Source organism: Desmodus rotundus, chromosome 3 (assembly GCF_022682495.2).
Source record: "Desmodus rotundus isolate HL8 chromosome 3, HLdesRot8A.1, whole genome shotgun sequence".
NCBI lineage: Eukaryota > Metazoa > Chordata > Mammalia > Chiroptera > Phyllostomidae > Desmodus > Desmodus rotundus.
In genome coordinates, this window is record NC_071389.1 from 131,886,714 (window position 1) to 131,912,750 (window position 26,037).

General features: G+C 36.2%; 1 protein-coding gene across 15 annotated transcripts in view; it reads right to left on the bottom strand.

Annotated features, from left to right (window-relative positions):
• The window catches only part of PPFIA2 (PTPRF interacting protein alpha 2), a 446,500-nt gene that overhangs the window by 347,497 nt on the left and 72,966 nt on the right, over positions 1-26,037 (bottom strand). For 10 of the 15 annotated variants that reach the window (XM_053921063.2, XM_053921067.1, XM_024579694.3 and 7 more), the window contains exon 3: positions 14,573-14,626. The exons of the other annotated variants lie outside the window; for them this stretch is intronic. In XM_053921063.2, the coding sequence (XP_053777038.1) occupies positions 14,573-14,626 (54 nt within the window). The remainder of the gene's footprint in view (positions 1-14,572; positions 14,627-26,037) is intronic. 15 annotated transcript variants of the gene reach the window in all.

Consider the following 26,037-nt stretch of genomic DNA (forward strand, 5'->3'; position numbering starts at 1 on the left):
GCTCTTGGCCCGCTTTTAGTCATGTCCCCTGCCACCCACAAGCAAATTGGGCCCTTCTAGTGCTTATTCCTGGGTGGGTGGTTTTGTGTGCATTCTAAGACCCTGTGTGTTTCTGCAATGAACTCTCCTTTGAAACTGGGAGTTTCTCCCGCCACTACAACCCCCATAGGTTTTCACAATCAGAGGTTGTGAGGCTTTCTTTTTGCATGCTGGAACCCTAGGTTGTGTGGTCTTTCTTGCTCCCCAATTGTTTCTCCCAGTTTATCTGAATGCAAATGTGGGACTGCCAGGTCCACCAGCTGCCGCCTTACCCAGTCCTCCAGCCACCTCCTTGCCTTGAGTCCTTTCTCCACTGGCTGTCTGTCTCCACCCCTCCTACTACTCTGAATGAGTATTTCTTCTTTAACTCCCTGTCAGACTCCCATATAGTTTGATTTTCTGGAAGTTCTGGTTATTTTTGTTTTTAAATTTTTTGTTGTCCTGCTTTTGGTTGTGCGAAGAGGCAGAGTGCATCTACTGACACCTCCATCTTGGCCAGAAGTCCTGGTGATTTGTCTTTAGATTCAAAATTCTGCAGATTAGCAAAATAAATGAATATTACTTTTTAAATCTTAATTCTCATGCCTGTTATCTTTTACATAAGTGTGACACTTTTTAATACTTTTTTCATAACAATTTTAAATATGTATGAGTATACTCATTTTTACAAATATTTTTATTCTCCTAATATCCAGGAAATATAATATATCCAGTAAGTATAATGTACTTATAGTAATCCATCTTTTGTTTTTCATGTTCAAAAAATTCAAACTAGAGTAAAAGTCACATTTCTTTAAAATGTTTTCATTTCATTAATTTAGTATGGTTGGCCAAAAAGTAAGTTATATGATGCAGTAATTATATTAAATTAATTTTAAAAATTAGATACAATGCTAGCTGTTAAATATAGAAAGATCTGGAAGAACTATTATGTTTGGTTAAATGAAAGGAAAGAAAGAGAGAAGGAAGAGTGAGAGAAATTATTTATTATTAAATAGAAATAAATCCAGCTATATATTTTCATAAGTGTAGAGTACTCTGTGAATAAATACTGATGTATAAATATTTTGATGTGTAAATAATTTAATAAATATAGAGTAAGATTTTCTTTATAGTGAATGTCTATGGAAAATTGCCAATATTTTAACAGAAGAGATCCTCATGAGTGAACACGAACAGAGAAAACAGTTGAGTTCCTGGCAAATGTTAGTTAATAAATATTTGGATAACATAAAGATGTTAACTAATTAATTAATAAGGAAGTTCACTTCTATTGTTAGATGTGGAAATATTACCATTAGAAATAACTACTGTCTCAATATATAACACTATTAAACCATTACATTTTTTAGTCATTATGTGATCAATATATAATATAAAATGTCCTTATAAATGCCAAATACTTGTCTATATTCTGTCTGCATTTATGTAGTGATATGATTTTCCCCATTAATTAATATGTCAATTACATTCATTGAATTGTAAACATTAAACAAATGTTTTTAAATTATTAATTTTATATTTTTTCCAAATTAGAAAAGAAGAAGTAAAATTGTCATTCTCTGCAGATGACATGATACTGTATGTACAGTGCCCTACGGGTTCCACCAAAAAATTACTAGAAATGATAAACAAATTCAGTACAAAATATCCAGAAATCAGGTGCATTTTTATACACCAATAATGAACTATCAGAATAGGAAACTAAGAAAACAATCACATCCACAACTGCTTCAAAAAAAAATATTTAGGAATAAACCTAACAAAGGATGTAGAAAGCTGTGCTTGGAAGATTATAAAACACTGAAGAAAGACATTTTGGGAGACAGAAGTAAGTGGAAGCATATACCGTGTTCATGGATAGGAAGAATTACAGCATTAAAGTGTCCAGACTACCCAAAGCAATCTATAGAACAAACACAATTCCTATCAAGATATTAATGGTGTATTTCACAGAACTAGAATAAATATTTCAAAAACATATTTGGAACCACAAAAGACCCCAAATAGCAACAGCAATCTTGAGAAAGAACAAAGATGGAGGAATCATGCTACCTGATATCAAATTATAACACAAGGCCATAGTAATCAAAAGAGCCTGGTACTGGCATGAAAACAGAAACATAGATCAATGGAACATACTAGAGAGCCCAGAAATAAACCCAAACCTTTACAGTAAATTAATATTTTACAAAGGAGGAAAAACATAAAAATTTTAAATTTAATTTGTAATTTTTCTGGCTTCATGTGTCAGACAGAACTGGTCCTTATATTCATGTAATTTGCTTCTAAATAATTAGAATGCGGTAAAGGCAACTGGTTGTTATTCTCATTATTATATATATGTGTATATAATTGGTGTGTATACATACACATACACACAGTGTGAGTGTGCAAGTGTATATATAAAATCAGATTTCTTTTTGAAGTATCAGTAGTGGTTATAATTAATATCAGATGGAAAAAAAAGAATACGCATGAACTATCAAGCATTTACGTTTTGCTGTTTCATGTTTCCCAGACTGTATGCATTTGAAAAAGACAATCTATAATACTTACTGAGAGGTAACTAAAGCAAGTTGTTTTCCTTCCAGATAAATGTTCCTTCCCATAGAGACAAGTTCTAGAGGGCAAGGAAGCCCTAAATGTTGTCTCCTCTGGAAGCTCAACAAGAGCAAAGGGGAGGATGCCAAACCAAAGAAGTTTGTAATTTCTTACCTAGCCAAGCTATGGTGAATGAATACTAATAGGGAAAAGGAGGCAAATTCTCAGAAAACTTTCTCATCTTGCTGAAGGAGATAGAAAATCAATCACCACATTAGGATCCCTGAAAAAGCAACAGCAGCAGTCCTGGATCCGCAGATACCCTGTTGCTTCATGCTATGCTGGAATTGCCCATCAGACCCTCCTCAGAGGGTCAGCTGGGTGCAAGCATACCCAGTAGCTTCAACTCATTGAGGCTTTTGAATACACAAGCACATGGAGGGTGCCTAGGACTTCCTATAAAAAAATCCCATATATAATTTTTAAAAGATATTAAAAACAAGATTTAATTTTATATTCTAAAAAAACTTTGACAATTAAATTTAAAAAGATGTACTGTAAACAAGTGGCAGCAGTCAGCTTTATTACTTGCTGAAGCCTGTAGAGCCCTGATGGGTGTGGCTTAGTGGGATGGGTGACTTTCCACAAACCAAAACATCACTGGTTCAATCCCCAGTCAGGGTATGTGCCTGGGTTGTGGGCCAGGTCCCCAGTCGGGGGCATGTGAGATGCAACTGATTGATGTATCTTTCACACATCGATGTTTCTCTCCCTCTCTTTCTCCCTCCCTTCCCCTCTCTCTAAAAATGAGCAAATAAAAATCTTTAAAAAATAAAATAAAATGTCTTCCCAGAAAATAAAAATAAGATCCCCTAAAATATACGTGTCATCATTCTTTCCCTATACACAAAAGTATTTTTGTGTACCTCTGTATTATTTATTTCTGTATTCCCTATTTTACACTTATGGATCATGTATTTAAAAGAAACGGTTGTTAACCAGTTAGAGTGCAAATCGTTACAGCATTGAGCTGTTATCTTTCATTTTTTCTGAAGTGCCCAGAATAGTCCTGAGCACACACAAGGCATTACAAACATGCTTTCTAATTAAACCTTTATTTTTAGTTTATATTTTTCACATTTTAATGAGCAATTATGTTTATAAAGCTGTATTCACCCATCTGTTTTTTCAGCTAAACATCCTAAATTATATGCATCTTTGATCAAGAATAAAAATAGTCCCACTTTATTGTGTTAGATAAGAACAGTCTAATTAGAAACCACTCTTTTCTTTAGTCAAAGACTCAAGAAACTAAAAACGCTGTCCTTTTTTGTAAGAGGGAATACATACAGATATATATGTTATATATTCATGTGTTTATATGTGCTATATATAAGTATATGTACACATATACACAAATAAATTTATGTATAATATAATTAAACAGAAATAGAAAAAAGGTAGAAAAAAGAACAAAATACAAATATGTACAATATCTGTAGCTGAAATTATATTATTTTTTTTTGACAGAATTATGGTGGGTATTTGGGAAGCAAGGAGAAGTAAATTAAAATAATTCATATCAAACTTTATTTTTTTATGATCAGGAAACTAAGCATATCTTTATATATGTCAATGTTTTATTATTAACAAAAATAATATATCTTGGCAATAATGCAAGTTCCTGGTTTATTTAATTTATTTGTCTTCTTTCATTAACATATTGGTTTTCTTTCAAAAAATTTCAAGTAAATTTATTCTTATAGATTGATCAGAAATTAACAGTAGGTAACAAGTAAGAATCTATTTCCAATAAGAAGTTGTTTTACTACTCTGAGCTTCCCAAATAATTTGACCAGTACTGAAAAAGTCATATCTAAAATGCTTCCCATGATATTAATCATCAGTGAAACGATATGCTGGCAGATCTGAAACATGCTACCCACATGCAGTGTTATTTCAAACCCAGCTTTCAGGTGTTAGCTTATAACACGTATTTCTTTACTCATTTTCATATTAACATAATTTAGATTTCTGAATATAGGAACCCACATTCTAATGTACCCTCCAATTAAGTATTTTGATTGTGTTGAAATATAGATGTTTAAATAGTTCTAATCAGTAATGCATTAATGAATAGGAAATTACCAACCATGGAGATCTTCTGGTATCATATATGCTAAGCCTTACATTTCTCTCATGATAAAATTCTTGTGTATTATTTTGATTAGATCTTCACTCATGCCACCAAAATATTAAGTACCTATTTTGAGAAGTTGAAATATTAATTAATTAATTCGTTAATTAATTAATGATGATGTTGATTTCTTTATTTCCAGCCCATACCTATACTGGCATATAGGAGCATCTGATTCAATTTTATGCATGGAATACACATTAATTTGTTTCTGCCCTCACGTCTATTCCATGGAATCACATGCTGATTTAGCTGCTGAATAAATATATCCCCAAACTGAGAGCTCATGCATAAGTCATTGCTTTGGGCCCACCCTCATTTGGCTTTGGAGAAGCAAACCCTTGTCTTCTTCAGAAGTAAAAACCTTGCAGAACTCCCTACCAGCTGAAACTCTGCTAATTAACCCTTTCTCATTGTTTTGGAGGCTAAAGGGGATGATTTACACTTCCAGGACTGTTACTTCTCTAGAAATTACGAAGTTTGTGGTGAGTGTGTCTAGCACTTCTCCAGCATATAGAATGTGGGGATACTTATTACCAACGGTACTGTGTTCTGAGTATTTAAATAAAATTCTGAATCAACAATGGAAGCTCCACTTCACATCTATTTATTTATTAGAGTTTGCAAATGCTCATTCACATTTTTTTTTCATCTGACAACTTACTGGTATTATCATGCTCGGTTCATTAATTTGCTCATTAAATATTTATTGAAGACCTACTATGCACTGGTCATGTTCAGAGCATTAGCATTGCAGCTGTGAATCAGACAGAATTCCTGCTTTTAAGAGGCTAATATATTGTGATAATTAAACAGGATGAATAAATAAGATATACAGTATAGAAACTATATCCTTCTGAATTAATATTATTCCCAGTGGCCAACATTTGATGTTATCCTTCAGTCCTATTTTTTCCCACTATACGATTCTACTTACAGTGTTCTGGTAAGACTTTATCCTCTGCGATTTTAATTCTTACTACCACTACCATAGTCTGAAGTACATCCATATGATCTCACTCCAGAATTACTATAACAGCTTCAATCTCTTTCATGCAGTATTTTGCTAGTGTTATCATCTTTTTAAATTGACTTTAGAGAGAGAGAGAGACACCAATTGGTTGTTTCACTTATTTATGCATTCACTGGTTGCTTCTTGTATGTGCCCTGACTAGGGATCAAACCCACAACCTTGGAGTAACAGGACAACGCTCCAACCAACTGAGCTGCCCAACCAAAGCATAGTCTTATCATCTTAAACACACAAATATGATCATACAGGAACTCATAAAATTGGCATTATTCTACACCTTTGGAATATAACAGTGAAAAGAGACAGAGTCTCTAGTTACATACAATGTATATTCTAATAAAACAAAACAAACAAACATGCAGGAGCAGGGAAAATCATATTGAGTGTTCACGATGATCTCTGTCTAAGTAGCATTCGAACGGAAACCTAAAGGAAGTAAGGGTGTAAGCTACAGGGACGTCTGTGGGGCCCGCATGGAAAGCAGAAGGTAGAGGGACAGCAGCATTGTTGGTGCAACCCAAGTGAAATGAGTTAGGAATGGAAGGTATGACCTGAGTTCCTAGAAGTGCTGCGAGGAAAAAAGTCATGATGGATCATGGAACCACCCTGTGGACTTGGGGATTTTTTTTTTTTTCAGATAGAAAGCCAACAAAGATTTAAATCTAGATGTGACATAATCTGATTTGTTTTAAGCAATTTTTCCTGCTTGGTTCACTGAAAAATGGATATGTGAGGAAGGATGATGGATTTGATCAGGATGATAGTTTTGTAAGGGTGGTGAGAATTGGTTGGATTCTGCATAAATTATGAAGATAGAATCTACAGGATGACTCTAAAATTTTGACTCCTGAAAATAGTATCATGAAGTAGCCATTAACTAATACAGAGAAAACTGCAGGAGATTTGTGGAGAGTGACAAGATAAGCTCGCTTTTGAACTGGTTATGCTTTAAATTCTTATTGGATATGCAAGTGGATGTGCCAAATATATATTTAGTTGGATACAAAAGTCTGAAGTTTAGGGGGGTGATCCAGTACAGAGATGTAAATTTTTCAGTTATCAGTGTCTGGATGGTACCTAAGTTGTAAAACAGGTTTTAATTACCAGGGGAGTTGATTATGGGTAGGAGAGATTGCAGGGCCCACATATCGGACCCCTCCAACACTGACCTCTAAGTTCCTTGACACCATCAGCTTCAGAGCTTCACTTTTTCTGTCCTTTACCATGTCCATGACCACAGCCTGGGTCTTACAGAACCTGGAATTGTTTTGGTCCTCAAATACTTCAATTAAGCATCCCACTCTCTCACCAAAATCTTTTATCCTTCTTACATAGCCCACTGCTCCTGTTTTTTTTTTTTCAAATTCATTCAGACTTTAATTTTCTCCTTTATCATTCCCTTCCTATCTTCACTGTAATTTTTATTCAGCTTAGACTTCATGACATTATTGCTAATAAAAATTCTCTTATCTTGTCCCACTAGACTTCCACAGCAATGGTCTAGCAGACAACCGCCTGAAATCAAATGGCTGTGGGCATTCTCCCCCACCCCCACACCTGAGCTACACGCACCGCTGTAGGGGGAAAAACACCTTTGACTCATTTATAACCACTACACTTTGACAAACACAAGTGGACCTCAGACACTTGCAACTAATCCATCCATGGTTTACTCGGTTCTCCTATAATCCATCATGCTGGATAAATCTCCATATTTCTGAAATACCAGATTCCATCATGTGCCCTGCCATTGTCAGCAAATTAGCTTCTTTACTTGTGAGGGAAATATAAGTTATTACATGGAAACTTTCAACTTGGTGAGATCCCCATCTACAAATATGCTTGCATCAGCTTCCATCCTTTTTGCTACCCTCATTTCAAATTTGAAGAGACGCTGCTCTTTCTATATAACATGTCCTGGGGACCATCCTTTTCTGCCTCATGTACTGCTCTATCATTTAACTCATCTTTCCTCAGTAAATTCTTCTCCCTTTGTATGTGCTTTCCACATATTTCAACACACTCAAATTATCTCTGTTTAAAATAACTGTCTCTCAACCTCACATTCTATATTGACTGCTATCCCCTCCCACTTCTTTTATGATAAAGCCCTTTGAAATTATTTTTTATGGCCACTGAATCCAATTCTTATCTTCCATTTAATCTTTCAGGCCACTGGAAACTTGATTCTACCTGAATTACTCCACTAAAATTACTCTTACCTAGACTCCCTTTATCTTCATGTTGCTAAATTTCAATGAGTACTTTGTTCTTGACCTCTTGACACCATGAAACTGCCAATAAACCCTTTTGCCATCCTCCCTGGACATTGTCATTCATGATTCCGCATCTTCCTGGTGTTCCTTCCTTGTATTCATCTCTGTTTTATCTTTTCTTGAGGCATACACTTCCTCCTATCTTTCCCTCTCCTGCTTTTATTTCTCAGGGAAGAACTCTCTTATCTTCTCACTCAGGATACATTTTGGAGAGGTGATTTCATTGACTCCAATAGTTTCTATTAACTACTCAATATGGCTATAAATGAGATATCACCTTTAAATTTCAAAATCATTTAGGTATTGCCAAATCTGTCAGCTCAATTTAATATGTCCAAAACTGAACTCTTCATCATCCTTCCAAAAATTCTCCAGTTTATGGGATTCTTATCCTATGCATGGTAACTTCATCCTCCCAACTGCCAAACCAGAAAGTTCAAAAGTCACCCTCGACTTCTCAATGAGTCTCATTCTCCTCCCTCCAAACAACTACCAATTCTTGTGTATTCATTATGTCCTTGATATCTCAAATATCAGCCCATTCCTCTCTGTTCTCAGTGACCATATACACTCATATTGATAATTTAGTGCTCTGCGCAAATAAAATGCTGACATTCTTCTGAGATATTACCTTCAATTAGTTTTATAATACAGTAAGATAGACACCCCCAAAAGTTACCATTATCATTTTCATCATCTCTGTTTTGGATGACTATGAGAGTCTTTTCACTGGTCTCTCTGCTTTAGCCTTTTCTCTGAGTCATTCTTTTACTAGAGCCAAGAAAACGTTTCTAAAGGAGAAGGCTAATTAAGTGATTTGCATGTTTAAATTTTGTAATGGGTCCTCATGACCCTTAACATAGAGTACAAATTCTTTCTATGTCATGTCTTAGTTCTTGCCCTGCCAACCTTCTACCTTCCATCTCACCACTACTTCCTATCCTGTAGCTGATATCATGCTCTAGACATATTGTTATTTTCTCACTTTTTGATCTACAGGCACTATAGCAGGGACTATTTCTTCTGCTTAAAATGCCATGCTCCACCTTTTTCAGTGGGCAAGTTCAAATCATCCTGCAATTATCAAGTTATTTCCGTTTATTTACCTTCCTTTATTGCCCAGCCTCTTTTCATGTCCACCAATTGGATTACATAATCCTCTTGCTTTCATCTCATCCTTTGCTTACATTATATTGTAACTGGTTTTTACTAACCTCTCTACTTCCCTGTATTATAAGATTCTGAAATATAAAACTATGTATTTTTGCCTTTGTTTTACCAAAGCATTACCAAAATCTGCCCCATGTGAAGCACATAAGTAGAGCATTGGCATTTTCTGAATAATCAAATTAAAATCAGTTTTGGAGACTTTTACATTTTAAGATCATCTAAAATTTGAAAAATATATATCCTGTTCTAAACAGCATCCTCAGGAAATTAAATTTCTTTCAAATTCTGTGGAGTGTTTACTCAAATTGCTATGAACCATCAGGAAGACCATTAAAATGAGAACAGAAAGTACAAAAATATGGAATGCACAATTCTGGCTCCTCAGTGGGAAAAAAATTAATAGAGCTGGAGAATGTTCAAGGCAGTGTACACATCAAGCCCAAGGATAAGAATTAGACTGGGAATAGCTTTCTCACCACACTTTAGAAATAAAGAGAACCATTTGTATTTGGATAAAAGAAACTTAGAACAATTAAAAGTACCGAGTTGTGAAGGAAGCAAATTTATAGATCTTATTACCCCAAGGTAACAAATAGAAAGAAATACAAGAGAAGAACTGAATACCCCTAGTGGTGTTCTTGCTGTAATTCTACATGAAGCAATGAGGTGAACTTAACTCAAGCACTGGTGAAGGCACGCTGAAATATCACGCTTCCATGTCTCACCAACATAGAATGTTTCATGTAGTCTAGCATTTGCTCCACATTACCCCTTATTATATTTTGTTTCTATTAACTCTTAAAAAGAAACCAAAAATTATAAGAAAACAAATAGATACTTAAAAATCAGGTTATTTCTTGAACAAAATTAAAAAGAGAAACTTGGGTCCTCTGACCATTTTTATTTAACTATTTGTTTATTTGTTGTTAAGTTACATGAGTTCTCCATATACTTTGGAGATCAGCCCCTCATCAGAGGTATTGTTTGCAAATATTTTCTCCCATTCAGTTGGTTGCCTTTTTACTTTGTCGATCATTTCTTTAGACATTTCTCCCAAGACACACAAGTGACCAACAGATACATGAAAAGATGCTCCACTCCATTCGCTATAGGAGAAATGCAAATCAAAACCATAGTGAGATAGCACAGCACACCTGTTAGAATGGCCATTTTCCCTAATCAAGTGGAAATAACAAGGGTTGGAGAGGCTGTGGAGAAGATGGAACTCTCAAGCACTGCTGGGGGGAACATAAACTGGTACAGCAACTACGGAGAATATAATGGGGGTTCCTCAAAAAATTAACAATAGAGCTACCATATGACTCAGCAATCCCTTTTCTGGGTATCTGCCTTAAAAATTGAAAACACTTATTAGGAAAGACATGTGTACCCCATGCTCACTGCAGCATTATTTACGGTAGCTAAGACACTGAGTGTCCTTCAGTGGATGATTGGATGAAGATGCGGTACACGTAAAATGGAATACTACTCAGCCATAAGAAAGGATGAAATGCTGCCATTTGCAACAACATGGATGGGTCTTGCAACTATCATGCTAAATGAAATAAGTCATGCAGAAAAAGATAAGAAACATATGAGGCACTCATGTATGGAATATAAAACAGAAAGCAGCAAATGAACAAAAACAAACAAAAAATACATAGACACAGACAACAGTATAGTGGTTACCAAAGTGGAAGGAGGTGGGGGAGGCAGAGAAGGTTAAAAGGGGTCAAGTATAATGTGACAGAAGGACCCTTGGATTTGGATGGCGAGCACACAATGCAATATTCAGATGATGCATTACAGAATTGTACACTTGCAGCTTATATAATCTTACTAACCAATGTAACCCCAATACATTTAATAAAATTTTAAAGAAGAGAGAGACTCCCCTCACTGTGTATATGAGTCTGCTTGGGTCTATATTACTAAACTTAATATTTGTGGCCAAGCTGAGCTACTAATCCCATGTTACACCTAGCTCACAGTTGAGGACAAATCCTGGCTCCTGGCCAGGGGCTGGCCAATGCCTCCAAGTCACTGGCTCATTGGCTCAAGGCAGGAAAAGGATCTGTCCCCATACTGGTTCCACATGGAAGTGCGTATCCGCAGCTTTCCAGGTACCAGGAACAGCTGGTACAGGGGAGTGAAAGTGTTCCTGCTGTGCACCCCAGGGCTTCAGTATCCAAAGCCCCTCATGGCTGTATGAAGCTGAGTTGCTCAGACCTTACCCTGGCTTTCCGAAAGCCTGGACAAGAATTTGATCAAGTAGGACACCTCGATACCTTATGGTTCACAAGGTTTTTACATTTTAATACTGTTAGTATTTAGAAATCAAAACACTATGGCAAATGGTTTAATTTTTTATAAATTGCTACTTCACATTTTACCTGTTAGATTTTAATTACCTATTTCATTCCCTTTATTTTTATACATAGATGTATGCTATGTTTTTTCACTGAAGGTTAACCTACGATCTAATTTTTTTGTGAATAAAAACATATGCCAAATGTAGAATATCTGATACAATTTTTCAAAGAAAATTCTAAGTTAACATTTAATGTATAATATTTTTCTCACTGAGAAAAGAATTTACTTTCTATGATAACTTTGTGATTTAGAAAAATCAGCAAGTTTTATTTCCTGCAGCAAGTAATTTCCAGTTTCTGAATTTAAAAACATGTTTTTTGAAATCCTTTTCAGAAGAAAGCCATTAGGAAGCCCCTGAAAATCATGAATGAGTTACTCTTTCATTATTAGAATTAAAATTGAGACTACTTGAATTTTTAAAATACCTATTTAGCATTTATTGTTAAAAAAATTAATGCAAACTAGATTTCTGGATTTCCTCAAATTTATTCTTACTAAGTATGCAATATGCAAATTTATTTATAATAACATTTGCAAAATTTGACACAACTTTCACACATGCTTGGTATTCTAAAAATTGCAAATTTTACTTTTTTCTTATGCTTCAGGAATAATATTTATGTCTACCCAAAGAAAAAAATCCAATTTTTAAATATACCATTTATATTTAAAGATGTATCTAAGATTTCATTATACTGGTAAAGAAATGAGATCATTCATTCAGCAATTTTTACATTCTGTTCAATGAGTAAAAATTATAGAATATTCAATTTCTTACCAATGAAAATTTCATAGAAAAGGTTTAGAAATACACTATAAATATTTATATAAAAGGCATAACTTTACAAATATATAATGGATAATATTATTAAGATGATGTATTGCAATGTCACTTTTAAAGAAGAAAAAAATAATATAAAACTTCAAACAGACTTAGGTTAGGTATAATTTAATCCAACTTTTAGTTTTTTTATCTTGGGAGGAAAACAATACATTTATTAAAAGCCTTATTTTTAAATGACTCAAGTGATCGAAGAATACTATTATCATTTCAACCTCATGCTTAAGACTATTCTATATAAACTTTAGGGGGCACTAAAAATGATTTTATTACATAGATACTGGTAATATACTCCAGACTGTTCCTTAACAATGGGAGATATTAAATTTATGTTTGCTTTTACCAAGCCCTCTCCAGATTGCCTAAACTCTATGTAGTCTGAAATTTGCACGATGTTCTTATCTCTACAGAATGTTACAAAGTAAGCACAATCACTGAATTTCAGAAAATGTAGACAATAGTATAAAATACCCATCATCATAGCAGGGCAAAGCCAAGAGAGAACCCATATCTTCACAATATTACAAATTGTATCTAAAGAAAAAATATACATAATAGTGTAAATATACATACACATACAGACTTCACATTTGGCTAATGGGAAAGAAGTTGATTAAGTTTGACTTCAGGACAACATCTTGCCTTTCTGGGACCTTTTTCCCCTGCAAGGGGCTTCCTTCCTTCATAACCAGGCTTTATGCCCACTCAATCTTTCATGTTTGGAAAGATGCCTTCTTGACAGGACATGATAAACTAAATTATTTTAACATGTAAATAATGGATAAGAGTTTTATCACCACTTGCAGAAGAGAGGTGTTGAGTTTTGTTTTCAACAAGAGCCAAATCCTTTTAAAAGAGATTGATCTTAATTGCAGTAATCTTTCCAGAAGCAGTGAACAGGTGAGAAAGATATCTTGAAGGAAATGAATTTACTTTTCTGATAAGCGTTGGATGCTCTGTACAAACACTGTGCAAGGGAGCAGGGTGACGCTGCGTCACGTAAGCAATCGTCTATACTACGTGTCGGCAGGGTTGCCCATACGCCCTGTCACGATGTACTTTCTGGGCTGGCTGACATTTCATCTTGTCTTATACTGCAGTCTATTAGGTTCAGGGGCTAAATACAAGCAGCTATCTGAAGACAATACCTTTTTTTAAATTCTTGTATAAGCTAAGACAATAAAAGCAGGAAAAGAACTAAAATGTGTAGTGTAGTCTACTTTAGGAGCATTTGATAAAAATTAGATAACATCAAGAGACACTTAAGAGGGAGACAGAAGAGAAAACCTACAGTTGACAGTTATCTTTTTAATGGAATAATTCACCCAGATGCCTAGATGAAGCATAGCTAAATGTGGATATCATTGGGTTCTGTGTATTCCACATCAAACCCCACAATTCTAAGTAAAAAAGCAGTGTTAAAAATGAATGCATTCTATCTGCCGAAATAAGTAGAATCTTATTACCTTAGACATACAACATGAGCTCATGTTTGTACTTCAAACATGAAATCCTAGAAATGTTATGTTAATTAATGTTTTCTGAAATCGTATATCACAGAAAGGATCAAGATGTTCCAATGCTAGACTGTTGTTTAAAAATGATAATCTCTAAAACCTTTGAATTCTTTTTCTAATTTTCTAGAAGCTTCCTAGGTAAAGTAGGAAAGAAACAGTGATATCAAGAATCAATACTGTTGATTAAATGGGCTGAAAAAATAATTTTTCTCAGTAACTTCAAAGTGTATTGCAACCCAAATCATGCATTCACATTTAGAATGATAAGGTCTCAAATTCCAAAGGTTCCAACTTATGATGTAGCCCACTAGTAAGACATAAAAGTATTTACAAGTTCTAATGAAGCCTTTATTCTTATTTTTAGAGCCAGTACATGGAAATGAATTTTATACATTACTAAAACTTTTAAAAATACCCAATGACATCACAAGCAAGTTCACACTTTTGTATTCGTTACTGCAGTAACTATATAGTTCAAAAAGGTACCTATATGACAAATGGCATACAAGTAACTGTCTGATGATCTGCTGTGTACATAATTCAATTCGTCAGTAATTAAATTTAATGAAGAAGCTAACTTACCGGTGGATCAGCCCCCTTAGAACCAGTCAGACCTCCTGTTAAGGATTCGATATCCTGAAAAGGGGAGAGCGTTGATTGTAAAATGCTACTCAAAGGCACGGAGAATTTCCCAGTCCCACAGCGTAATATTTTCTTTAAGCTACAAACTTAGGGCACTCAGCTATATTTGTTTTGTTTTGTTTTTTGACCATCTTGCTAAACAAATGCTATACAAATAACCTGTATCTAAAAATGTAGATTATTTTCTCCAACTCTGTTCAATCTGTAAAAACAAAAATATATAAATACACTAATTATTCCTGAAATATGCAAAGAAGAGGCTCTAGGAGAGAGAGCAGATGTTATGTTCTCTGAGAAGCTGAAGTAAGTGCAGAAAAGATGAGAGAAAATTTAATGATATTGCATTACAACATTTGCAAGAATATTAATCCCACAGAAAATGCTGAACCTACAGAAATTTTTCAATTACCTATAGTCCATCTGTTACTATACATAAGTGAAAACATACACAGATGTAGACACATTAGCTCTTACAAGGATCAATGTGTAACCCTGACACAGAAGACTGTGCCTACGTAGTGATTTTAGCTGTCACAGGGGCCACCAGTGGAGGAGTGATGCTGTGACCAGCCAGAGAGCATGCGTGCTGGTTACAGGGGCAGTGACAGCTCAGCCTGGTCATTGTAGGGCTCGGTTCCGGGACTACTAACCATATGACTGGCAAAAGAAGCCACACTTCCATATTTTTAAGTAAAATCTCTCAGGATTTTAATGTTTGGCACTGGTTTCATTCTTAAGTCATGTTCCCACACCACTAAAATGAAAAAAACAAATGAAAAAACCTATCTGCTCAAAGGCTGCTGGATAGGAGTTGGGGACTACATTGAAGAGTCACACTATTTGCTAAAAAGTTTCTTTCATGTGACCCTGGTCACTTCTTATATGTATGCTCTTCTTACATGTTCTGGTAAGCAGAGGATTGAAGAACCGGGGGAAATGTCATTGTAGTGAAAAATCAAATATAAAATATAACTGAGTAAAGATAGAAAGAAAAGAAAATTACATACTTATGAGGAATACCTTGATATCATTAAAAAGATTTATGCTAGAAGTTCACTTGGGAGTTAATCACATCATTTCCCTGGTTATCTTGAAAATGGGGAGTCTTAATAATGAATATGGGGTTCAAATGAGCATGTGAAGAAAACATCAAAGGCAGGGCAGCAGAGAAGGAAGGATGATGGGATGAGAGTGTCCATTTGAAGAAGCTGACTTTCAATGGGAACTCAATGGGTGATGAATTTCTACATACATATTTTATTGGGGCCATAAATAACAAGAAAATTACAAAAAATTAAGTTGTCTTATCTGTAATGGATATATTGTATATATGTTTACCTATCAAGCATCCCTTTGAGGAACTTCTCTTTCTACTCCCCTGACTCTAGCTCCAAAAAAGGCACATAAAAATTGCTTCAAATGTAGCAGCCTGCCAGAGAATTAAGGCAATTAAGATTCCAGAAGGCATACTGGTACAGTCTAAGCCCTTGATTTTATTGTTTGAGCAATGTTCGAAACTAAATGTTCTCCCTGCCTTCAACTGTAAGAGTTCCTGGCTCTCAAAAACTAAAAGACCCTAATTAATATGCCTGCATTCTGTTAGAATTCTTTATTCCAACATCATGCCCAGTATAAACAACCAAATCACCTGAATTATTTGATATTATGTGTTCTTGATCATTCCTATTAAGTCATCTTGTAAATTATGTCCTTAAAAGTAAAGTATAAAACATATTCCTAAATTGAATCCAAAGATAAAATATAATTTTTAAAATTATTTTAGAGTTTTATGGAATGAATTGACAAGATGTGGTAGCAAGATGGCTAAAATATTAGATTAATAGGTAAGGGAAACACACAGCCCATTTTGCTGTCATGGCCGTGATGAAAAACAGTCCTCAGTTCTCTTTCTATGGAACGGTTCTTGCAGTTACATTGTAAACACCTGCTGTTCTTCATAGAAAGGCATATATGTTATATTAGCAATGGAATTTCTGATGGTATTACTAGAGAGATAATAGAGAACTTGTTTCAGATAAAAAGTATTTTAGCAATTTAGTTGATGCATTTTATCATAGTGTTAAAAATTCTTTCATGAATTTCTTGGTATCATAGATAAGTTGGGCAAATTTTCAGGTTTCTAAAATCTTAAGTTTTTCTCAATAGTCATGGTCCTAAGAAAAATAAAGCAAGAGTAGAATTTAGAAACTGAGTAAAAATGGCATTGATATTTATGGTTTTCAACATGTTGAATTAAAGCAAACTATAAACCCAAGGCCCTAAACAGAGTACAGGTATATATTTTGTTACATTTATTTGTTTAATTGAAAAAGGGTTTTGAGCTTATGTTCTATTTTGAGTATAAATAAGTTGAAAAAGAATGGCCTACTTAGACAGACACCCATGTTAAACATGTCATCTTCTGATGTAAAAGGGAGATTTTCAGGTATGAATGAGTGTAAGTGTGCGTAAATGAATTCATGAGGTAAATTAATAGGTGAAATAAATAAATCCTTTGAGATGCTCAACATAATTAAAAGTGAGTTAATCTTTTGGATGGTATTGAATATTTTATCTACAAAATAGAATCGAAATCCTTGTAAAATATATCTATTGTATTTAATTTTTAAATATTATTTAAATGTCTTTTTATATAGAAAACAACAAAAGATGACATAAGAAAGTAAATACATTGATATCCTAGAAAATTTTTAAACTAACTACTATAATATTTGATTATAAAAATTCAAAACAAACTTTGATTTTTTACTAGGTTGCAGAATTTATTTAACTATATTAGACATCATGCTTATTTAGTTTTAATAGCTAATAAACTAGTTCCCACTCACTGAACATTACTACATGCCAGGCACTCTTTAAATGCTTTACACATTATAAACAGCCTTATAAGGTGGTTATAGAAGCCTTGTAAATTAGTTATTTCTTTTCTCACTTAACAGGTTAAAAGTTTATATAACTTATCCAGTATTATTACTGTTGGTATTTACCTAACTATTAATAAGAAAAGTGGAGCAAAGGGAACCAGACATGGAATGTAATAAACTGGGGGGCATAGCCTGTTTCCTTAGTCAGAAAGCCACAGCTTCACACTCCAGGGGATTACAGCATCGCTCCCTCAAGGGGATTAACACCCCTCCCTTCCCCCATCCAGTAACATTGTTGGGGGGGGCCCAGGGTGAGGTGTTGGACCACAGAGTCCTGGCAGTCTAACTAGGGGGTGTGGACCCATCTGAAGCCCACAAAAACTTGGGAGTTCATTGGTCAATTTGAAGAAGCTTCTGGTCTTTTTTAAACCCGAGACACATAATCCCAGGGGCACAAAGTAGTTGTCTCTCACTCTCTCTCGCCCACCTGGTGACGCACTTGCCCCACGTACTCCTGCGTTTTCTCTCCATAGCCCTGTGGCTCTTGGCCATGTGGGCTCCACATGCAGTCTCCAGGAAGGAGCCTGAACGCTGCAGCACAGCAATGCACTGCAGCTGGAAACACTGCTAAGCTAGCTGGATGCTGGACTAGACTGTACTTTAACGTGGAGCAGAAACTCTGGGCAGTGGCTTTTGCCTCGACCCAACTAAGAACAAGATTGGACCTTTTCCATGGTAGGATGGATGAAGATGGGACAGTGGGAAGTCAGGAGGGAAACTCCATCCTCCCATGTGGGTCAGAAAATTATCTCTCTCATCACACTGCAAGTACTTGTTTACCACCAATAACTGTATCATGCAGCTATTAAGAAGTGGGGTAACAAAATGTACTTGTATGACACCCAACCTGTGTTATTGATAATAGTTGTAAAGGAACAGCTTTGCCCCGGCATCCTGGTGACCCTGCGGATATCCGCACAGGCCATCAGCCAAGGCTGCACCCTAGGATGGTGGAATATGCTCTGAGACATGAAGAACATGACAAGATAAGCAGCCTTATGAAGAGCTTTCACATGGCTATTTATCATTCTCCTCCTGGGCACCAATGAGGCATGGAACTTTCTACCTCATCCTTTCCCAACACAGATCCATCTGCAGGCTATAAACCTGCTTTGGTGCAATACGGAATTGGCTCTTGCCAACAAAGCACCTTATCACTCTTACTGTTTATTATCTGACCCATCCAATTCAGAGTAGTCCTGTGGGACCAGGGACCAGTGCCAGGATTAGAGTGAGGCAAGTGATGTGCTGAGGGTGTCAAATTTAAGGAGGCACTCATTCTGAGGTCATACAGTGCTGACCCTGCACTGGCAGGATCCTGAGATTTAGTGGCTCCTTAAATGTTGTGCCCTAGCAATCTCATTCTTGAGAGTCTTGCAGGAACAGGTTTGGCAGTTGTACAATCCTGGGAGTGACCGATTCCTTAAACTTTGTTCCCTAAGCCCCTTACTTAGGTCACATTAGTCCTGGCTCTTTAGGGATGTGAGAGCTGATACCATGGTGACTTTGTTAACACTGTGTTTATAATAAACTCTTGAAATCCGTTTGGGCTCATAGTCTTCCTCCCAGTCAAATTTACAGGAGTGTGGTAAGACCGCCTGGCACCTGCCCGCATGCTGCTGCTCACAGACTGCCTTCTGCTTACTACCAGCAATTCATGGCCTCCATTACATGACTTGTTGTCACCTACACAGAAACAAGCAAACAAACCAGGACCTATCAACTATATAATCAACTTTATTTCTTGAAAAGAAATTTCGAGTGATGAAACTTTCACTTATCTCTAAAAGGTATCAAATATCTAAGAGAAGTCTGCATTCCCACCGACAATGTACTAGGGTTCCCTTTTCTCCGCATCCTCTCCAACATTTGTTTGTTGATTTATGTTGGCCACTCTGACTGGTGTGAGATGGACCTCATTGTGGTTTTAATTTGCACCTCTCTGATGGCTAGTGATGCTGAGCATCTTTTCATGTGTCTCTGGGCCCTCTGTATGTCTTCCTTGGAGAAGTGTCTGTTCAAGTCCTTTGCCCATTTTTTAATTGGGTTGTTTGTCTTCCTGGAGTGGAGTCGTGTGAGTTCTTTATATATTTTGGAGATCAGGCCCTTGTCTGAGGTATCATTGGCAAATATGTTTTCCCATACTGTTGGTTCTCTTTTCATTTTAATGCTGTTTACTTTAGCCATGCAGAATCTTTTTATTTTGATGAGGTTCCATTTGTTTATTCTTTCCTTTATGTCCCTTGCTTTAGGGGATGTGTCTGTGAGGATGTTGCTGCATGGAATGTCTGAGATTTTCCTGTCAATATTTTCCTCTAGGACATTTATGGTGTTACGACTTATATTTAAGTCTTTTATCTACCTTGAATTTATTTTTGTGTATGGTGTAAGTTGGTGAACCCTGAATCACCAATCCAAAAGAACCTATGCACCCCAATGTTCATAGCAGCACAATTTACAATAGCCAAGTACTGGAAGCAACCTAAGTGCCCATCAGCAAATGAGTCGATAAAAAAACTATGGTACACTTACACAAGGGAATTCTATGCAGCAGAGAAAAAGAAGGAGCTTATACCCTTTGCAACAGCATGGATGGAACTGGAGAGCATTATGCTAAGTGAAATAAGCCAGGTGGTGAGGGACAAATACCATATGATCTCACCTTTAACTGGAACCTAATCAACAAAAGAAAAAAAGCAAACAAAATATAACCAGAGACATTGAAGTTAAGAGCAATCTAACAATAGCCAGAGGGAAGGGGGAAAGGGATGGTGGGGAGAGGGGTTTTCAGGAACTACTATAAAGGACACACGAACAAAATCAAGGGGGAGGGTGGAGGTGGGGGAGGGAGGTGGGTTTGGCTGGGGTGGGGTGGAGGGATGGGGAGAAAAGGCATACAACTGTAATTGAATAACAATAAAAATAAAAAGAAATCTAAAAGAAGTTAGCCAATCCTTGACACAAACTGTGTAGCATCAGTCTCTTTTAGTATTGGGCAGCTCTGCTCCTGGGAAGGAAGCCTGGTAATCCAAGGCTGACCTGTGAATCAAGTCTTAAAGCTTGGGAAGGGTCCCCTGCAAATGCAGTGAGGCAATCAGCATCAGAGCTCCAATGAGAATGAGATTTGAGGGCATGCTGGAGCAGGGGTACCACCTCAACACAGGTTTAAAATTAACCCCACATTATGCTGCACTGACATTGTTGGTTTGCCAATGGCACCCTCTCCCCAAGGTCGCATGCTGCAAGAGTTGACATATTTTTCCCTGACAGATAAGTTGAATGATGGAGCTATAGGGATTAATCATGTGGTTTTTAGAGCAAGTCATTAAGTGCAGATGTAAATCCTGCTTCCTCTGCGTGGAGGTGGGAAGGAGAGAATATTGGGATTTGAGGTCTCCTTCAAGGCTATTGCTGGATCTTAATTTTTATCCCTGAAGAGTAGAATCAGCCAGTTATCATAAAGAAAAAACATTAAAATAGCTTGGGTGTCAAATACATTAAAAATGAATAAAAAAAATTAAATAGTCAATTGAATCTAACATTGCTCACACCATAAGCACCCAAACATGTTTAAACCTGTTAGTCACATTTAAAGTTAATATCAAGTTTTTAAGTATCACTCTTCCAAAAAGTCACTTTATATAACATGAAAATACTTGAAGCATAAGTATTGTTATTGTTGCCAACTAGTAGTATGTTAAAACTTGATTTATGCATAACTATAATTTGGGACTATTTTAGAAAACTTTTGGAGGAAACTGATTATATTTCAATAGGAGTATATTTTAGTGCATTAGACAACCTGTCAAAAAGGTATCAGTATAGTGAAATTAGTATAAAATAGTAAGATATCAACCATTGTTATTGAAAGATTCTTTTCAAAATTTGTTTCAAGGCCTTTAAAAATATTTGATAAGGTATTTAATGTTTATAGAGAACTTTACATAATTCATATATTCAAAATATCAAAATTAAAAATATATATATCAAAATTAAGCATTTCTCTCATCCCTTTTGTAGAAAAGTTCTTCAGAACAGCCCTTCTCTGCCATTCCTCTTGAAGCAGGCCTTTTCCCTCAGGACATCACTGCAACCTTTCTTATCGAGGTTGCCGATGATACCGATTTGACTGAATCAATTGTCATTGTTCCATTATCATTTTTCTTGATCTTTTAGCCACATTTGACAAAATGGACCACTCCATCCTCCTTGAAATACTTTTTTCCTCTTGGTTTCATCTCTACATCACTTATTTAATACCAGGGCTTTAAACACCATGGATGTTGATGAATTATAAATTTATATCATTGGCCTCAACTTCTCCTGTGCAATCCACACTGCTCACGCCAATCTTCAATTGCAAACTTGATTTCCGCCTCAATCCCTCCTCCAGTTAGGTTCCTGTCTCGCTGCTCTTCATCTTGACATCACCATTCACCTAGTTTCTCAGGTCCAAGTCCATCGGCAATTCCTGCCAATTCTATCTCTAAAATATGGCTTGAATTTGACTATGTCTTACATTCATACCATCCTAATCCCTTGGACAATATCAACAATATTTCTTCTTGCTTCTATTTCTGTTGTCCTTGCTTCCTAACTATTGTCCCTGCATCTGCCCTTGTCTCCCCTGCCCCCATGCATTCTCCTCACAGCAGTCAGAACTATCCATTCATACATGTTAGATCAGATTACTCCTCTGACACAAACCTTCCAATGGTTTCTCCTTATTCTTAGAATAAAATACAAACACATTATTATGTCCTACAATGCACTGTGGTGATCTAGCTTTGCCCATAACACCAATCCCACTTATCACCATTAACCCTCTCTCTCCTGCCACCCAGTCATACTGGCCCTATTGCTGTTTCAAAAGCAGCCCAGACATGGCTCATGTCTCAGGGCCTTTGCACATGCTTTTCCTGTGGCTTGGGATGCTCATTCTCTAGATATCCTCCTAGTTAGTTCACTTCATTCAGATCTCTCAGTTTAAATAACAAAATCTCAGACACACTTTCTCTAATTAGCTAACTAAATGAGTAAGGGTCACAATGGCAAACTAAATATATATATATATAGAAGGGCATTTAATAAAAGGATATTTTATTAAATTTTATAATTACTTTATTAATAATACTGTATTATTTTATTAAGTATGGATGGGCAGATCTAAAGGAATGCTGAGGCACAGGGACTAGCAACAGCCGGAGGTCATCACCGCCCTGAATCCCAGGGAAGTAAGGCAGAAGAACGATATTGTCAAGAGTCCAATGAAGGGTGAGCAGCTTGCCACACAGTGGAAGCTCAATAAATACTTTTTGAATGGATGAATGACTGACAATGAACAAAACACATAATGCCATTTTTATACCTAAAAAAGCTGAGGCTCAGATTATATAAATGATGAAATAGTTCTCATTTTTATATAAATGTATCCCTTCGAAAGCATGGCTGTAGGCAATATGTTTGCACAACAAATCTTTATAGAATGCCGGAATGAACAAACTAATGAATGACTTGCCCGTGATCACACAGCTGGTGGATGCTGGAAAGAAACTTCGAAACCCTCAAGCCCAGTGTATTTTCCGTTACATTACGCATCATTAATGAGACATCCTTCTAAAGGAAAGTGTACTCGACTCTCATCTTGAGGCAATAATTTTTTAGATATTCCAAGGTTTGTAGTTCATAGGAAGAAAAATATACAGAATAATTCAGGAGGCAATAAATAATACATTAAATTTATTTTCTGGCAAATCACTATCAATACTTCATATTAACAACCTGCTACCTTATTCATTATATAATGAATAAATCAATGTTTAAAAATGTTGTGCTTAGTATTAATATGGTTCAAATACATTAAAAATCAATAGTTTATTTTTGTGTAACATCTCATAGTGAGTAGTTTCACAGTACTGGGAGTGAGTAACAGTCAGAAGACAAAATTTCTTTTAAAAATCATTCAGCTTTTCACATAATACTTAATGGAAACAATCTTTCATCACAGAACACCAGCTCCTTGAGGCAAGCATCCAAATAACGAAGCTGAGTTTGTTAATGAGGCATCTTCCTACTCTACCAGACTAAGCTGTCACTGTTTCCTTGGCAACTTTACAGAGTAAATTTCCTGGGAGACAGAAAAGCAGGAAACACACACAACCAATTTTATAAATCTTCTTTTCTATGGAAGCCAAACGGAGCTCTATTTAGTCATTCTTTAAAAATTTTTTAAAGTGAAAAATACGCTTTTACTTTCAGCATAATCCAGTCCAAACCCAAATTTTCTTTAAGCCACATGATTCCCTCAAAAAAGAATGATTGAACATCTGCTGTGATGGAGGCACTGTGCCGGACACTGAGAACATGATGAGGAATAAGTCAAGGTCACAGCTTTCACACTGTTCAGAGTCTGGAACAACAAAGACCAGACTTGCTGTACCAGAACGGCAAAGAGAGTTCAGTCAACACGCATATAGTGTGTACATAATTAGTGCAAGTCAGCACACCCGATCTGGTGGGACCCAGACTCTAGGACATGCTGTCTGACTTCAGGGATCTTTCAGTAGAAGTATGTAAATCTGTAGAACAACATGAAGAGTTCTGAGAAATAAGTGTTATAAACAGGGGTTGCAGGGATATATTTTTTAGGGTGAAAACAAGTTTGAGTATTTCATGTTTTTCACATTGTTAGAATTTTACTTCATTTTTTAATACATACTGGGTAAGTTTGTCCTCGGAACTTGGTTGGGTAACATAAATAATAATGAACATTTATTGCGCATTTGCTGTACCAGTTACCAGGCTAAGAGCTCTACTGCCTCATCAAATAGCATCTTAACTTTTTTATAGTTTATTATTTGCACCATTTTCAAGATGATAAAACTGAGTCTTTAAGAGTTTAAATGATTTGACAAAAATCACACAGTTAATAGTTGTTCTAATTTAGACAGGCTGACTCCACAGAAAATTATTTTTAACAATTGTGCTCTCTTGCATAAGTTGAGGTATAAAAAAGGGGGGGATTTCATGACATGCCACATAGCAACTTGAGAGAAAATGTACTTACTCATTTAATAGTTGTATAAGGAATGAATGAAGTTGCAAGCAGAATTTTCCTGATGAAATAAAGAATATTCTTGTTTGACCTATTGATATGAGTTAATGCTATTGAAATTAGCAAAAAGTGGTAACATTCCAAAGATTTTTGCTATATTCAAAGCTAAACTGGAAATCTAATAGGTAGGAGAGGTGCAATTGTGTCAGTGTTCCATACAATAGGGTTTTCTGAAGAAAGTGCCAGAGATTCAAGGCTCTGTCTTTTCCATGAAGTGCCCTCTTTGAAGCACTTTCCTTTATGACATTTTTGAACTGCTTTCATCTTGTCTGGTTCCTTCCATGTGGCTGAGGTGATAAAGGGAACTTTTTGCTAAACCCTGACTCAGTCTCATTCAGTTCTTCTTTGTCAACTTTTACATATTGATGCTTCCTTGTTATCTCAAATTCAATGTATCCAAATCAGACATCATCTCCTCCGCCACTACTGTGGCCAGCTGCCTCCCAGCTCATGTCTTCCTCACTCGTCTCTGCTGGTATTTCCCAAGGACAGCCAGTCACCCACACTAGATTTCTGGATCAGCAGAGACTTATCTCAACCTGGTATCCACACACCACACCGAGCCGGTCACTCTTTCCTTCTAAATATCTGCTCTGCCCCATCTATTCCCTTTTTTCAGCAACCACTGTATTCACTACCTTAGTTCAAAGCCTCGTTTTATTTTTCCTCATCCTTGGTTTTCTCAGAAATAATGTCTTTGTGAGTTACTTTTGCGTTACATTTTCTAGTCTCACCCTCGTACATAGAAATGGCCCTCGGAGTCTGTCCTGGGGGCCAGTAGCACCAGTGTCACCTGGGGACTTAGAAATGCAACTTTCTCTGGTTAAAAACTATGTACTGGTTTCATGCTTACAGCTCAGTAGTTAGACAATCATATACTTCATATAGGGTTCCCCTCGATATTTCCGTACCCCAGTCCTGCTGAATCAGAAACTGGGTTTAACAAGTCCTCCAAGTGAGTCTCATGTAGACTGAAGGTTGAGAACCACTGCTCCAGAATGTTGTGTTTCAAATGCAAATATGTATAGGTTACCCTGTACTCACAATTCTTAATAAGCCCCCATGCTTCTTAGGAAGGAAAAATATCACGGCTCTTTATGCACGAGGTCTTTCCTTACGTATTTTGAACTACTCTTGTTATCATAACGAACCCTATACCTTTATTTTTTTTTCCATCTATGCGTTTGCATCACAGATCCTTCTGCCTAGAAAGTCACTCCTCTCCTCTGGATAAATGTCAGCCCCCCTTTGAGGATTGTCCCAGGCATTACCTCCTCTCAGGAGACTTTCTTGAGTGCCTCAGGCTGGGGTAACAGTTCTGCTCACCTTCACTCCCCGAGCATCTT